The sequence below is a fragment of the Bradysia coprophila genome, chromosome III, assembly GCF_014529535.1.
Source record: "Bradysia coprophila strain Holo2 chromosome III, BU_Bcop_v1, whole genome shotgun sequence".
In the NCBI taxonomy this organism is placed as follows: Eukaryota; Metazoa; Arthropoda; class Insecta; order Diptera; family Sciaridae; genus Bradysia; species Bradysia coprophila.
The window spans coordinates 9,652-25,508 of record NC_050736.1 but is presented as its reverse complement, the minus strand read 5'-3'; the positions used below and the strand labels follow the sequence as shown (position 1 = coordinate 25,508).

Below are 15,857 nucleotides of genomic sequence, written 5' to 3'. Positions count from 1 at the left end.
AGTGGGGTCAAAGTTGTGGATCTAATATTTTTTTGGGTGTTGCAAAAAACCTGATTTCCGACGTTTTATGGAAGAACTTTTTTCTGGGACTGCAAAAATGCCAAATCTATTTGGGATTCGAAAGTGACACATAAAATCGCTAACTTTGACCCCAATTTCACTGGCCATGGCCAAATCGAAACATATTTTATTGATATTGGGCTCATTTGGAAGCTGCAGACTAGTACTTTCAGATCAGGCCAGCCTAGCATGAGATTTTCAGGCGAACCATAGATACAAACCTCTAAACTGGTAGTAGCAACGGGGTATTTTCTTGTATCAAGTTTTGCGTATTCTGTAAACTGGTATAAACTTCACACCGCGATACGTCTGCGTTTTATAAAAGGTTAAATCTCCAATGCCTTAGACCATTACTTAAATGCTAATGCTAAATTTTTTAACAAGTGACACAAAGCAACAAAGACAAACTTTTCAGTTGGATGCATTAGCGTAAGAAAATGTTATATTATGTATCAATGCCATCACACTTTATGGATCTATAATGTAAATTTTTATGACCCGTTAAAATACACATACAAAAAAATCTTTATTTAATATTAGCTATAAAAATCCGAAAAAAAAAACGTTTTTACTTTCAGTCTATGGGGGGCTAAATTTCATACATTCGGTTGGTTGTAACGGAAAATAGGCTAACGCATAAAAAAAGAAATTTTAGTAATTGTAAAGGTCCGGAACCATAAAATATGTTTGCGTATAAATTTTTTTTAATAAAATTGATAACGTGTGGGTTTTTTATGGGTTAGAAGGTAAATTTCTCTATTGAATATGGGAAAAATGTGTTTATACATCGTATGTGGATATTTGGACAAAGATTACTATAACCTTGTAGCGATTTTATGGTGGGGCGTGAGCCATCTTTTATTTCCTTCATGTGCGGCTTATTTTCCCAATGTGTCACTCATGAAATAGGGTTTTTATTTCGATTTTACCTTTGTTACATTATAAAATCCATTAGTTAGATTGTAGGAATGTTTGCTTACAAAAAAAACACAATTTTTGGTTAAAGGTCAGGTTCAAAGTCGTTATGTGTTATACTCTCCAGTCGACCATATAATCTGTTATCAACATTTACGAGAAAAATAAGCTTATCCTATACAGTCTTTATAAAAAAAATGTTTGTTCAAATAATTGAAGTAAAGGATTTGGCATCATTCAAAGCTAAAACATAGCTAACGCCGACCCGTACGAAACACCTATTCGTATCAAAAGCCTTTAATGTGAAACTCTTCATTTCTCTTACTTCATTTTCTTCTCTGCTGAAAAACTATTCTCCCTTTAAAATCACTTACATTATCCACTCTTTGCCTTGTTATCATATACAACTAAATTGCCGGAGGCAATATAGAGAGCCCCGTACGAAGACAAATTTCATAAATTTCTATTTAAACAGCTATATACCGCTATATTTCACTATAAATAAACATTTCACAGATAAATATATGCTATTATATAGCTCTATATGCCTGTATATAGCTCAATATAGCTGTATATAGGTATATATAGATGTCCATATATGGAATCCCTGAAACCCCTCACACTTAACACATTATTTCCATGTTAACAGAAACTCTCTTAGTACCATTTTCCCCAAGATACTTCAATTTTACTAAAATCCAATATGGCCGCCGGCAGCCATTTTGTTAGGAAACCGAAAATAGTACCGACGCTTTATATTCGTTAATACCTTTCAAACAAAAAAAAATTCATGAAATTCGGTCAAAATTTACTCGAGATATTGACAAAATACTCCACGTTCACTGTACGGCCGAGTAGCCAGATAAGAGCTCACTCCAAGAGACCTAGCTCACGCTCCGGAGAACATAATTTCATAAAAAAAAATTTCCCTGATTGGTACGGTCAATACCTATCTAATAAAGCTAAAACGAACGAAATATGTTCAAATTTGGCCGACCTACAAGCAAAAACTGCTTGCCGCCCTGTGCCCGTTCCACACCAAGGGGTCTAACTCACGAGTCGGTCATCCGATTTCCATAAATTCTTTTTTTTGTCAATCGGTATTGTAAATACCTTTTATTTGACGTATCACTTACAAGTTTAACGTTTAAATGTCCGGAGATATCTTCGAAAAACCGTAAAGCACTTATTGGGCCACAGCTCGGGAGGGGTCGATCCAAAATCACTCATCTTCGAACTTAGGCTGTCTTTTGACATTACCAAACGGGAAAAAAAAGAATTTTCAAAATCGGATGCGTTTTACTCAAGTTATCGTGCAGACAGACAGACGGACAGACGGACATTTTTTTTTTCGCGGATTTGGCATCTCTAGACAACCACAATACGTTTCCCCTTACTCAGGGAGTCCAATTCGACGTGTTACAAACGTATGCGTAAACCTATAAGACCCCAGTACTTCGTACGGGTCTAAAAATTGTTTCATCAAAAATTACTCCAAAAATCCAACGAAAAAGGGTTAGGCAGATCCTCCTTCAATCATAGAAAATTTTCAGACGATTTTCTTTTTGAAAATCTATTGTCAACGAAATTTACAATTACTAGCAAATTACAAATGAAAGAAAAGCAAGATAAATTTTTACTTTTTCATTCGTTTTGTTGGTACCATTCGTTCCACGTGTGACACATAAGAATAGCGATTCTCTTTACATTTCTCCAATTCCACACGTACGAGCACGAGTGAGTGCAACACTTTCTTTACATTTCTTATGTTGACAACATGTGGACTGATGTGGAATACAAACCTGCAGGACGCCCACAACATAAGACGTTTAATTGTGATGTTGGTAAATATTACATTATCCTCACAAAAACGAATGTAAGATGAATTCCACAGATTTAAGCTTTTCTTGTTGACCCTAAAAGCAATTTCTATACTTATCGCATTACCAATGCTGTTTCTTATGATGATTCAGTCTCTCCTATACGTACGCTTCGTTCGAAGCTTAATTTAATAAAATGTATTCCGAAAGTAAAAGTTAACTTTGAAGCTACTATCAGTTATGTACTTATAAATGTTAATGAGGTCTGACGGTGTAAATTACCTTATACTTTGATAGGGTAGAGTATAATGCTTTGAAGTGTCATTTTGGGAAGAACACCGTTTTTTGATGAACTCAAGGGACATACAAACACAGATGTTCCAGGTAATAATTCGTTTGAAACACGACTTATACATTTTTGAGGTTATTAACTTCAAGCGAATTAAAACGAAACATTTTGTGTGGTAGACCTAGGGTTTCCGAGTAGAGAGTGCAAGACAGATTAAACAGCCAATCGGTGTAGTTTTTCTTTGATTTATTTCCATTAGTAACTGGCTAGAGAAAATGGTGTAAAGGGCTGGAGGCAAATGCAGGTAAATATTTGTTAATAAAAATGCGGAAATACGGGCAAATATGCAATATGGAAACAGCTGGTGAATTTATATTAATATCAATATATAAAGCTGGTGAATTAAAGCCCACGTTTGGTGTCAGAAATCACCTTCATCTGTTCCTGTTGTCAATACAAAATATTTCGTGCATTTGCAAATATGTTCAAATTCAAACGTAATTGAAAAAACCACCAGCTGATATTGTGTTTGGATAGGTTTGCTGCTGTTTTTTTAGGAATGAAGGTACAGAGAAACCCAATATGCACGACAAATTCATTTAAGAGGTTCCGAGCGTACGCTGAAATTGTAGCCTACATTTCTGCGTTTCGAAATTTTTGATCGCTGATATCTTTTTACGAGAGCCCTTTTTGAAAAATGTACGACCACAATTTCGAGTAAAAATATGTCAGCTTTGAATAAAAAATAAAATTGTCTGTGAAAGTTTCATGTGCTTTGAGAAGACTGTACCGATGCCCCAAATTTGCATCAAAGGTACACTTTTCTCAAATCACATGGAACTTTCACAGACAATTTTATTTTTTATTCAAAACTGACATATTTTTACTCGAAAATGTGGTCGTACATTTTTCAAAAAGGGCTCTCGTAAAAAGATATCAGCGATCAAAAATTTCGAAACGCAGAAATGTAGGCTACAATTTCAGCGTACGCTCGGAAGCTCTTAAACCTTTTCAGACTTTATTGCACTTTCTTGTTATGCTTTTTAATTTTATGTATTTTCTTTGAGTTAAATTGGGTCGTAATTGATTTCAAAATGTCATACGTAGAATTATGGTGATTTTCCCACATTCTATCCACCTTTTAATAATCCATTATGAACGCGACGATATACTGGAGAGGGATTACGGCGTCAGTTCTCTTTTCTCTATTCAATCAAAACTCTACTGATAGAGAACGATTCACTCGTTCACTGAAAGATGTCGCTGCGACAAAACCATTGTCAACAGAAAAATAGTTAATTTCTTACTCGACGGATTTCAGTCAAATAAAATGCCATCGTATAGCACACGATCTCAGGACTCCGGAACAGTAATCAGTTTCTCAATTGACCCTATATCGGCTTGGCGATAAGGATTTGAAAAAACGTTTTCTGTCATTGCATCATAATCTTTAGATCCGATTGAAAAACTGATTGCTGTTCCGGAATCCTAAGATCATGTGCTATACGATGGCATTTTATTTGACTGAAATCCGTCGAGTAAAAAATTAATTATTTTTTTGTTGACAATGGTTTTGTTGCAGCGACATCTTTCAGTGAAAGAGTGAATCGTTCTCTATCAGTAGAGTTTTGATTGAATAGAGAAAAGAGGACTGACGCCGTAATCCCTCTCCTGACCTCTCGCTATTGGAATGATTAACCGGTACTATATGCTAATTCTCTCTCTTCCCGAGTAAAAATGAAATTCTCAAAGGTTCGAAAAGAGACGTCTCATGGTCTCAAATCCTTAGTGTTGTGAGACGTGAGACGTCTCTTTTCGAATCTTTGAGACTTTCATTTTTACTCGGGTTCTTATTATAAACCAAAGAGTGGTGCTGACATCGGAGGGTCATCTAAACAAATTCTATCGATGAAATTGTTGTTAAATTACCCTAGTTCCACGGAAATATTCGATCGTTTCATCCTTGTCTTATGTGTTAACTGCATTGGATTAAAAATAGAGAGAAATAGGGTACCCCATTGTGTTGTGGAAGTAATTCTTAATAAGTCAACCGCGGTAATTCCAGGTCATGTAAAGTATATTTTAAAAGAAAACTGACGTGAACCTGAATTGCTGAAACGCATCAGGTCACGTTTCAGGTTGACATGAAAATTTTAGATTTGTGAAAAAGTTTGTAGACAGATTTGTGGAAAACTTTAGGTCAACTTGAAACCTGGCCTGAAAGATTGATCTCTATTACTCTACTAAAGGTTTACAGTCATTTCAGGTCATTTATCACTTTATCAATTTATCAGATCAGATTTAGGTCAATCAGGTTTCAGGAAACGTAGGGTTGACATGACCTGTCAGTTTAAGAGTGTAGGTCTCAAAAGTTCGGAAAACGTAGTCTGACGGCTTAAAAGACAATAGGTTTGATACCGAACTTTTGAGACTTTCCTTTTTCACTAGAGTGTTCCGACTTTTAGAACGAAAAAAGAACGCTTACGACTGAAACGTTTCTGAGACGGGATGGGATAGGACAATTTTTAATAAAAGTAGGAGAACTCTAAAAAACAGCCATTTATTTCATTTTTTATCAATATAATTGTTTTGTGTGTTTTTTCTTTGATAATATAATCATTAACGACAATTAAAACGGTTCGATACATTTAATTGTAAAACAAAAATAAAGTTTTTTTACAGGAATAAAAATATTTTCAATGCATTTTATTACATTATGACAAATTAAACTATCATTTCATAATAGTTGTAATAATATTTATCGAAATTACATAGTCCCTCTTGTATTAAATTTAAATTTTCCTTTTCCTATTTGAATTTTTTTTACTTTTAGTTTTTTTTAAATTATTTATTTATTATCTAAATTAATTTTATTTACATATCAACAAATGATTATTAGAAATATTATCCCCCTTTTTGGGATGAATTTTTATAATAATTTTTTTTTTATTTGAATGTGAACGACAAAATGTTTGTTTTTGTTTATCGTTTTAATTATTTTCCTTTATTTGAAAAAACATTTATAAGCGAAACTGGAATGGAATCATAATTAACGAATCACTAAAAAAAAACTCAACAAACTGTACAGTGTACATAAGCCAAAAATAATTTTGTTCAATTGAATAATAAATCGAAAAAAAGGGTAAAACATAAAAAAAAAATTAATTAGATTCCAGGACCATAATAATTTTCCGCCGTTTGAATGATAAAATAATTAAATATCGAAATGTCGAAATAACATGACAGTACACCTTTTTAACAAAATTTCGGTACAGTTTTTGAAACCATACCACAATAACAATTCTGAGAACGCTAAGCGCAACAGGTGACAATGAATTTTTAGATAATTTTTATTTCATACAAATCACCCTTTCAGAAACGGCGAATCATCTGCTATCGACAGTAAAGGAAAAAATGAGATGGCCTCTGGTTAGCATGGTCATTGTCTTTATAGTGAAATCTATGGTCAAACGAATGAAGAGATTTCGTGTTGAAAACTTGACTTCGGATATTTTTGGAAATAAAAAAAGTAAAAGATCCTACACCTGCCATTCGTTAAATGGTTAAATACATGATGGAAAATATGATATGTTATAATCTCCGTATAATTAAAATTGCTTAGATGTAATTGATGTTGGCAGACTGAAAAAAAAACTGAAAAAACACATATAGCAGGGAATGGTTCACTTTCGTGTTCAGTGAAACATTCTAAACTAAATAAAACAAAAACGGATAACGGATAAAACTGCCGATATGATCGAAACTTAATTTATATTTTTAATTTATAAACATCGATTCTAGTAGACCCTATATGAAAATTCAGTTCTAACACCTGTCAGGATAAATGATATTTAGTTAACTTCAACGTCAACTTACAACCATAGTGTCAATTTCAAAATAGTCCTAAATTGTCCTAAATAATCCCTAGAGTGGCTTACACCTTGGTTACCAATAGTGAGTTCCATGTCTAGATAAGGAAACGATGGACACTTCTTTTAATGAATCCTCTACTTCACCTACCACCATTTTCGTTTGAGCTGTAATCATAACGATAGCAGTCATATTCATAAAGGTAACCAAACCACTAATCAGAAAACTTAACAAAGTGTAAAAAATAAGCAGACTCATGTTCCCAACCGTAACAATAAAGCAGATAAACAGACAAAAATGTATACGTTGAAAATCGAATCAAATTGAAACATTTTACGAATGAACAAATTTCAATGAATTTGAAAACAAAAATGGCCAATGTAAAAATAATAATCGTAACTTGAACCAGCACAGACTGCAAAATTTTATCGCTACATATTCCAGATGTATATTTATTTGACCATGTCAAATTGCTATTTTTTTTTTAAATTTAATTTCTTTTATTTAGATCAGTGGTTTTAGCACAGCACATATTGTTTTAGACATTTATACCAAAAAGCTTTTTCACATATTCAGCGCATTTTCACATTGTACAGTTTATTACAACTTTTCTCTATTTTCAAAAATTTTATTTTTATTTTTTAAAAATATTTCTTACTCCTATCAAAAGCTTCTTTCACACAAATTCTGTATAATGGTCAATATATGTGCACAATATATGCTTGTGTACACATCCACACCCACGCACACAATCTTTTCACTTAGTTTCCCCAATTACATTCTACTACATTCTTCATGCACAATTTTATGCATCGTATTAAAGCTACCTACTTTCGTTAAATTACTTTGGCAATTACAGTTGTTTGTTGTTGATGATGCTGATGTTGTGAATGATGGTTTTACTAAATTAAATGTAAATGCAATTAAATGTGCTGTGAATGTTCTTGTCATGTTCCGTCCACATCTCCGCCTACAGTACGATTTTCCAAAATTGAAAATCAATTTAAATAAATTGGTTGTTTTAATTAAAGCTATTCGTACGCACATCAACCACCACCACCATTTCTCACACCACATCGAATCGGATTTTCGACGATCAATCAACAGCGAAAAATGTGTTCTATTGAAAATTATTTTTGAAAAAATATTTCGAATTATCAAGCACATTAATGACGGTAACGGTGAAATAATTTTCACCATGGAAATGCCGGTGTCGAATAGAAAATGGAGCCAGTCAAATAGCAATTTTCTTTGGTCACATTTGAATGTTACGAATATCGTTAAGACCAATGTCAAATATTGTGTTATTGATGAACTACTCGATTTGGAACTGGATGCAAGGGCACTGGCTGCAGTTTCCAAACATTGTCGAAATTCGCGGTAATCCACACGAGTTATGGCACAATAATGTTGCAGTGCACAGACCCCCTCACACGGATCCGTTTTATAACGCACGGAATTCGCTCGGTAGTACCTGTAAACGAAAATTAATTGTTTGAATCCAAAGCTGGGTACTATAGTCGGTTGTCGATTGGTCGGCAGAGAATTCTATTTTAATTCCACTCAAGTTATATTGGATTTCAATTCCAAACATTTTTTTTTTTAAATATTCATTTCATTGTTTAATGGCCCATTGAACAGCGACGGTAAGATGGAGGAAATATTCAGCACTACATAAAACGTTCTCCCCTTGCTTTCATAAATACAAATAACCCGCGGGCATTCAATGTACGCTTATTTCGAATTTCTTCTGAAATAAAAAAAACTCTCGCTAAATTAAATTGTTATCCCTCCACAACGTTAAGCCAGTTACGGGAAATGTTTATTTTGATGAAAAGTATTGTGTTTACGTACTGAAAAATTATTTCGACTTTTTATTGCATTAAATTTTATTGTCATAACATTCGGTTCCGTCTACTTTTCACCGGTTTCACTCCCCTAAAGTATAAAAATTAAATCTAAAAAAAAAAAAAAATTCTGGGAAAAACAATACGAAGTGATGACGTCGCCTTCACTCTTGACTCTTCAGCCATATTGCGTTTTGGTAAATACTCACACACACAAAAAATGGAGAGTTATACCTTGTATATGGGTGGATAAAATTCCGTGAATTTATATTCCAATGTTCGTATATATTCCATTTTGTCAACCATGAGCTATGTTTAATTTGAAAAGCACTCGAAGATATTAAAAAGACAAACAGAAATTTAATTCAAAATGTCAAAATACGAAAATGTACCTCGGATCTTAGCTTGTGTGTGTACTTTTAAAGAGAATTTTCGGATGGTACAGTGTATTGTTATTATACATGGGGTTTGAATAAGAAGAGTTTATACTTGTACATGGTACACACAACTTTCAAGAAGCGGAAAATCAACAATCAAAAGGAAAATTCCGGTTTACATAAGCTTTATTGTTTTCTTTTTTATATTTTTATTTCCTGCTCCCATTGTGTTGAGTTCTGTGTGCCTTTTTTATTTATTTTGCCTTGATAATCTGCTTAATGTGCTAAAAAATGCTGACACATTTTTTTTCTGCTCTTCTACTTCAAGAATATGATGTAAATTAATATTTCACAACAAAATTTCTGGGTGATAAGGTAGAAAAAAAAAAGAAAATAAGTAAATTGGGGTACACAAAGGTCGTTTAAAGATTTTTTTTTCCATTTTTAAAGCAACGAAAATTTGCAATCTCGACCAATAAATTGAATTAAAATTATAAGAAAGGACAATTTATCGTGGTTAATAGCTTAATGAATCAAAATGAGGTTAGTGAGATATTGCTTTGCTTTCGCTGAAAACGATGTGATAAAATTAATTTATGTATTGCAAGGCGATAATTGGCGATTTGTTGGTCCCAAATGGAACAAGTTAAGAAGAAATTATCTAAAAAAATTGCTGTCATCCCACGCGAATGTTCTACGTATTCACAAGATTTTGTTTCTTATCTGTAAAGACAAATATGACAAAACGGGGATTTGAGTTTTTCAACTTTTGCCATAACATCATATAATCATTATCCTTGTTGCGGATACGCTAAGTACAAAATTTTACAGGTGAAACAAATTAAGTGAAATTTACCCATACAATCAGAGAAAAAGTGAAAACAGGCACGATCTTTCTAATTTTAATTATGAGTGGCTTAACGAATGAAGAGCTAGATTCTGAATTTTAGTTGTAGATATTAAAACTTTGAAAGCTACAATTTATATGTGCCTGAGTTGTTTTTAACCAGCTAACCAATTTTCAGTTGTTTCTAAAGAGGCATTACGTCAACAGTTCTATTTCAAAATTCTATGTCAACTCTACCGATATATAGAGTACGATTCATTATTTCAATAAACGATGACGCTGTGCAAAAAATCCAAGTCAACAGAAAAATAATTAAGTTTTTAATCGACGGATTTTAGTCGAATAAAATACCATCGTAAAGCACATAACCTCTTACTTACTAACTTACTTACTTAGGCGGGCACTACAACCTACTATTGGTTTTCACCTCTTCCAGCAATCTTCTCCAAAGGGACCTATTCCGCGCCAACGTTCTCCAGTCGCTCACTCTTAGTACTTTCAGATCAGACTCAATTGCATCTTTCCATCTCGCTCTTGGTCTTCCTGGTCTGCGGCTTTCAGCGGGATTTGTATTTAGCAGTTTCAGTGGTAGACGTTCCTCGTTCATTCTTTGTACATGACCGAGCCATCTTAATCGATTGATTTTGATTAATTTGACTATATCGGGCTCCTTGTAAAGCTGACACAGCTCATGGTTGTATCTTCTTCTCAAGTTGCCGTTCACATTGACACCTCCAAAAATTGATCGAAGAATTCTCCTTTCAAAAACCAAAAGTGTCTGTTCGTCACTTTGTGTCATGCACCAAGCTTCCGATCCATATGCTACAACTGGTCGAATCAGCGATCTGTACAATTCGCACTTAAGATTGCGGTTGAGTGTTTTTGACCGGAAGAGTTTTTGAAGACTGTAGTAACTCCTGTTACCAAGCGTTACCCTTCGACGTATTTCCTCTCCGATGCTATTATCACTATTGACCAGCGACCCAAGGTAAATCCCAAGGTAAATAAAGCTGTTGACAGTCTCGAAGTGTTTTCCATTCACCTCCAGCGTATGGTCCGTTGGTCTGCCAACAGACAATGAAGTTGTCATGTACTTTGTTTTTCTCTAACTGACCTTGAGACTGACCTTGTCATCAGACATGACCTCAGGACACAGAAAAAGTAATGAGTTTTACAGTCGGTCCTATACTTTCTTGGAGGTAAGGGTTTGAAAGAACGTATGATCGTTTCATCATGTCTTTTTTTAAGCCTCTCATCGCCAAGCTGATATATGGCCTATTTAAAAACTAATTACTGCTCTTGAGTCCTGAGGTCATGTGCTTTACGATGGCATTTTATTTGACTAAAATCCGTCGAGTAAAAAATTCATTATTTTTCTGTTGACAGTGGCTTTGTTGCAGCAACATCTTTTAGTGAATAAGTGAATCGCACTCTATCGATAGAATTGAGATAGAATAGAGTAAGGAATTTGTTCTCGCATTATTCGTTTGTCAAGCGAGTCGCCCCCCGTTAATCGGTGGGTTTTTATTTTTATAAGTTGGCACACTGCATTGGTACATTATACGGGATTTCAGTCCTTCCACCTACGTAATGAACACAAACTAAATCAGCTAACCTTAGTCTATTGAGGAAAGAGAACTGATGACGTAATCCCTCTCCTGCAATAGATTGTGCTACTCATGCATGCGTATAAAAGTGATTACATCGGTTTATACACCATTGATTGATACAAACACTTCTACAAAGATCAGCTGCACATAAAGACTTTTGAGTCAGTTAAAGTTTTCCATCTGTTAACCAGTATATTTATCCCACAACTAAACCCACAACATAATGAATTTCGTCGCATTTGATATGTCTCTTGGAATATTTAAACACTACAAACGCCATACTTACTTGGCAAACAACGGATTTTCACCATTCGGAAACCTGTCCACCAAATTGTGTAAAGCAACCGCATTTACTTCACCCGATCCAAAGTACTGTGTAGTTAAATTATATTCTGGTAGCCAAGTAGCTTCTCCCAATGTGTTTGCAGAATCCAGATCTAAATAGTACTGCGTATAATCCAACACCTAGGGTGGAAGAGTAATAATTCATAAATTCTTGTGTCACAGCGTTCACTTGGAATTCGAGTTGTATAATGCTGCACAACAAGATGCTCGAAATATTCATAAATTTATTTTAATATCAAATGTATATATACCGGTGACCTACTCAACAGTTTTAATTTAATCACATTTTCTTATTTGTTAGCTGGAGGCTAAATTTCAAAGTAATTGACACTCGCTTTCGGTTATGAATGCTTCAGCGAATGGAAAGTGAATGTAAATATTTGCTTTATCACTATAAAGTAGCCCTACTCACGTTAAAAAAAATTGGTTCAGATCTTTCGGAGGAATGTCGATTTCGTTTCTTTATCGAATCCTAAACAATTCTCTAGAACATCAAAATTGACAAAAAATTGTTTCCGAGTCGCGCAACGCATTTGAAATTTACATGAAAACGCATAGAAACGCATGGTAACGCAGAGAAACGCATGCATTTTCGATTGCGTTGCGCGACTTGGAAACAATTTTTTGTCAATTATGATGTTCTAGAGAATTGTTTAGGATTCGATAAAGAAACGAAATCGACATTCCTCCGAAGGATCTGAACCATTTTTTTTAACGTGAGTAGGGCTACTATAAAGTGTATAAAAGTTGCCAAACTTTGGGTCAACTCAATCCCACGGGAGGATTACGGGTTCGGCATACAGACCTCAGGTGGTAGAATTTCGTTTAAATATGAAAGCAACATCAAACAATATTTTCGGTCTTTCACTACATTTTCCCCCACAAAATCGCTTTTCTCAGACGTACAGAAATTTGAAGTGATTCCATAATGTTTGGCTCGATTCACGAAAATTGAAACTTGGTTACTCTTTTTTCGGTGTGTTTATTCGTGTCTACATCGGAGATAAATTTGTGTAATGGAAAGTATACGAAATTCAAACTAAAAAAGTGAATATTTTCCAATGTCAACAGAGTGGATCAATATTTGCCTGAAAATTCAAACAGTTTTATGAAAGTTTTCGTATTTTTTTTTACAATTCGTCGTGCAACTTGTTCGAGTTTGTTATGGTACCCTGTCGGTAATCGAAATTTCTGGTTATCTTACACACATGTACGGAACGTATACATAAGTATAATTGGATCACATCGTTTAATTGAATAAAGGGTCAGCAGCATAGGCAAAAGTTTCAATAGAACGCAATCCCGTACGTTAATTAACCCACACCCACAGCCGTATGTGTATACATTTCTTTGTTTCCAATACGAAAAGATTACCGAAAAGTAGAGGATTGTGGAAATATACGAGGAAAATTATTGTGAAACAATTAAGTCAACAAGCGACCGAAACAAAGAGAAAATGTTTTATTAAAATCAAACATCCAGTTTTTTCTTTACTGGTTTATTATTGACATAGAAAAAGCAAACAAAAGTTGTTTCGTAAGTAGTTTCGAAGTCATAACATTGCTTTTCTGTTAGCTTTTGTTTTTATGTCTAACTGAAATTATAATTATGAATTTGTATGACTTTCTCTCGGAGGTAGATTCGATTCGTCGGATGTTTCTCTTGTTTTTTTTTCGTTTAATTTATTATTTATTCAAGTACCCGATTGGCAACTAGAAGACGGATTTTATTAGTCATTCATTAAAATTCAAGTATTGCAATATCGATTCATTTAGAGTCAATTGTTCAGTGGCGTAGAGTTTACGCTGGCAACAGGGGCGATTGCTCTCATGACGTGCATTGTCCACTCCTCATTAAACGAAAACTCTGTGTATTAAGTTTGACCTTTTAAGGACTTTTTATAATGTTCCCACATGGACAGAATTCAAAACCGGCACCACTGGCATTATTATTTATGTTTATTCATTTAATCCGTCGACCTAACAGAAACAAAAGGACTTTGATGTTGTACTGACAATACGTAAAGTTATTTACACTCCATATTGATTTAGCCGGATCAATTGCAATTTAATAAATAATCAGACCAATTATGACAGTACAACAACCCCTCATACTGACACGCTCTATAGAAACTAATACATTGCCAGCAGCACATGTAGCCTACATAAACCGTCACAGACACACAATGTGGAATGGAAAATATTCGTCAAAATTAAATCAATCAAATCATTTTATTTTTATACTTACTTGTCCCGTATCCGTATCGAATTTGTAAAGCCTCATTGCCGGATTATTGGATAAAACATTCGTCTTTCTCGGAGTAACAGATGGTGCAATCATAATCCACGAAACTGGTTTTCCTATACAACAAATTCAATTATTTGGCATATTGCTTTGCTAAAAGATTTTTTTCTGTTTTGTTGGAAAAATATTTTTTGAATAAATTTTATTGATTGGAATTGGAATTCAGGTCTTCGGCGAATTCTCTCTTTTTTTCACAGTAACACTTTGTGCAAATTATGTTTTTTCTTCCAACATTTTTTCACTGTTTTAATTAGTTTTCTTTAATGGGAAAGCTGCTGGAATATTTTACTGAAATTCATTCAATGAACAGATTTTTTCATATATATTTCTGTTCTTAATTGGTTTTAGTTTTAAAGCAACATTGGTCGATGATTTCTTTAAAAATGTATTTCGTAAAGGATACCTTAATTGACCTACTTTTTGAATACTTTCAACGTTGACGAATTCGTTAAATATTTAAGACATTCGGAAAAAAAGAGAGAGGAGAAAACAAATTTCTGATGTGCAATGCATTCATCAATGCAATCGAAAAAAAATAAATAATTGAAATAACAAGCTAAGAATCTGCTGAACCTGTATCTAACCATTTGTCCGGAAATATTTGAAAACTGAAAAATTCCAATCGGCAAATTGGTATGAGCATGCGTTAGGAATAGTATTTTACATGCTACATGCGTCCAAAACCGTACTTTTCATGTTTTAAGAGTGATATCGCCAAATCGTCAGGTGATTGGGAAACAAGCGGTCTCCGATTTTAATGAGTGATAGCTCGTTGGATTCGTCTTTCAATTCTAGGAAACACGTGCTTTCACTTTTTCTTAAAAAAATTTGTTTTCTGTGAAAAGCGCTCAAAAGTGAAGACATGCCAGAGGGTACCGAAAACAGTTTTTCGGCAATAACTCAAGAAAAAATTATTTTAAATGGTTGTAATGTTGTACAATTGTCGGCCTTGAAAAGACCTACAGGTAGAGTATACGCACCGCTTGGTGCTAGTTGATCCACTAGAGTTATGACTAGAAATATAGTGAATGTTCGGAGAGTCCGCCTTCTCTGCAGCTTCGATGTACCACGGAACTGAGTATGGGGTGTTGTAGCTGGCCTCACCCACTATCGTTGCACATATAAATGAACCCAGTACTTTTGGGCTGCAAGCCTACAGAAGTCTTGAAAAAAAAGTTGGTGCCAAAATGTAGATTTTTTCCTTCTTTCTGAGGGCCCAACTGCCAGAAGAGCATCTGGAACGGTACTACGGCAATCATTTTTTATTGTCTACTGTTCTTTCACCTTATCAATAGAAAAACGCTTCGCTATGTCGCGAATATATCAGATCCACTATTAGTAATATCAAGAGAAAAATCATTAAAGTTTTCTCCGAGGATTTTAGTCAAATAAAGTGTTAGCGTATAGCAAATGACCTCAGGACTACGGAAAAGCAATTAGTTTTTCAATTGGACCAATATTTGCTACGTGACAGGAGTTTGGAAAACCGGTTGCTCCCACTTGATCGTATCGTTTTTCCAAACTCCTGTCGCGTAGCAAATATTGGTCCAATTGAAAAACTAATTACTGTTCC

At 34.2% G+C, this 15,857-nt stretch overlaps 1 protein-coding gene across 2 annotated transcripts; it reads right to left on the bottom strand.

Annotated features, from left to right (window-relative positions):
• Positions 1–5,643: 5,643 nt before the first annotated feature.
• Positions 5,644–14,435, bottom strand: LOC119074307. Of its 2 annotated transcripts, XM_037180346.1 has the most exons (4): positions 14,228–14,435; positions 11,922–12,100; positions 8,000–8,428; positions 5,644–7,924 (listed from the first exon to the last, which is right to left on the bottom strand). In XM_037180346.1, the coding sequence occupies exons 1-4, from the start codon at positions 14,318–14,320 to the stop codon at positions 7,729–7,731; spliced, it is 897 nt and encodes a 298-aa protein (XP_037036241.1). In that variant the 5' UTR covers positions 14,321–14,435; the 3' UTR covers positions 5,644–7,728. The 2 variants fall into 2 exon arrangements, with proteins under 2 accessions (XP_037036241.1, XP_037036230.1); XM_037180335.1 differs by having other exon boundaries at positions 5,644–8,428; positions 14,228–14,430.
• Between the last annotated feature and the right edge of the window lie 1,422 nt (positions 14,436–15,857).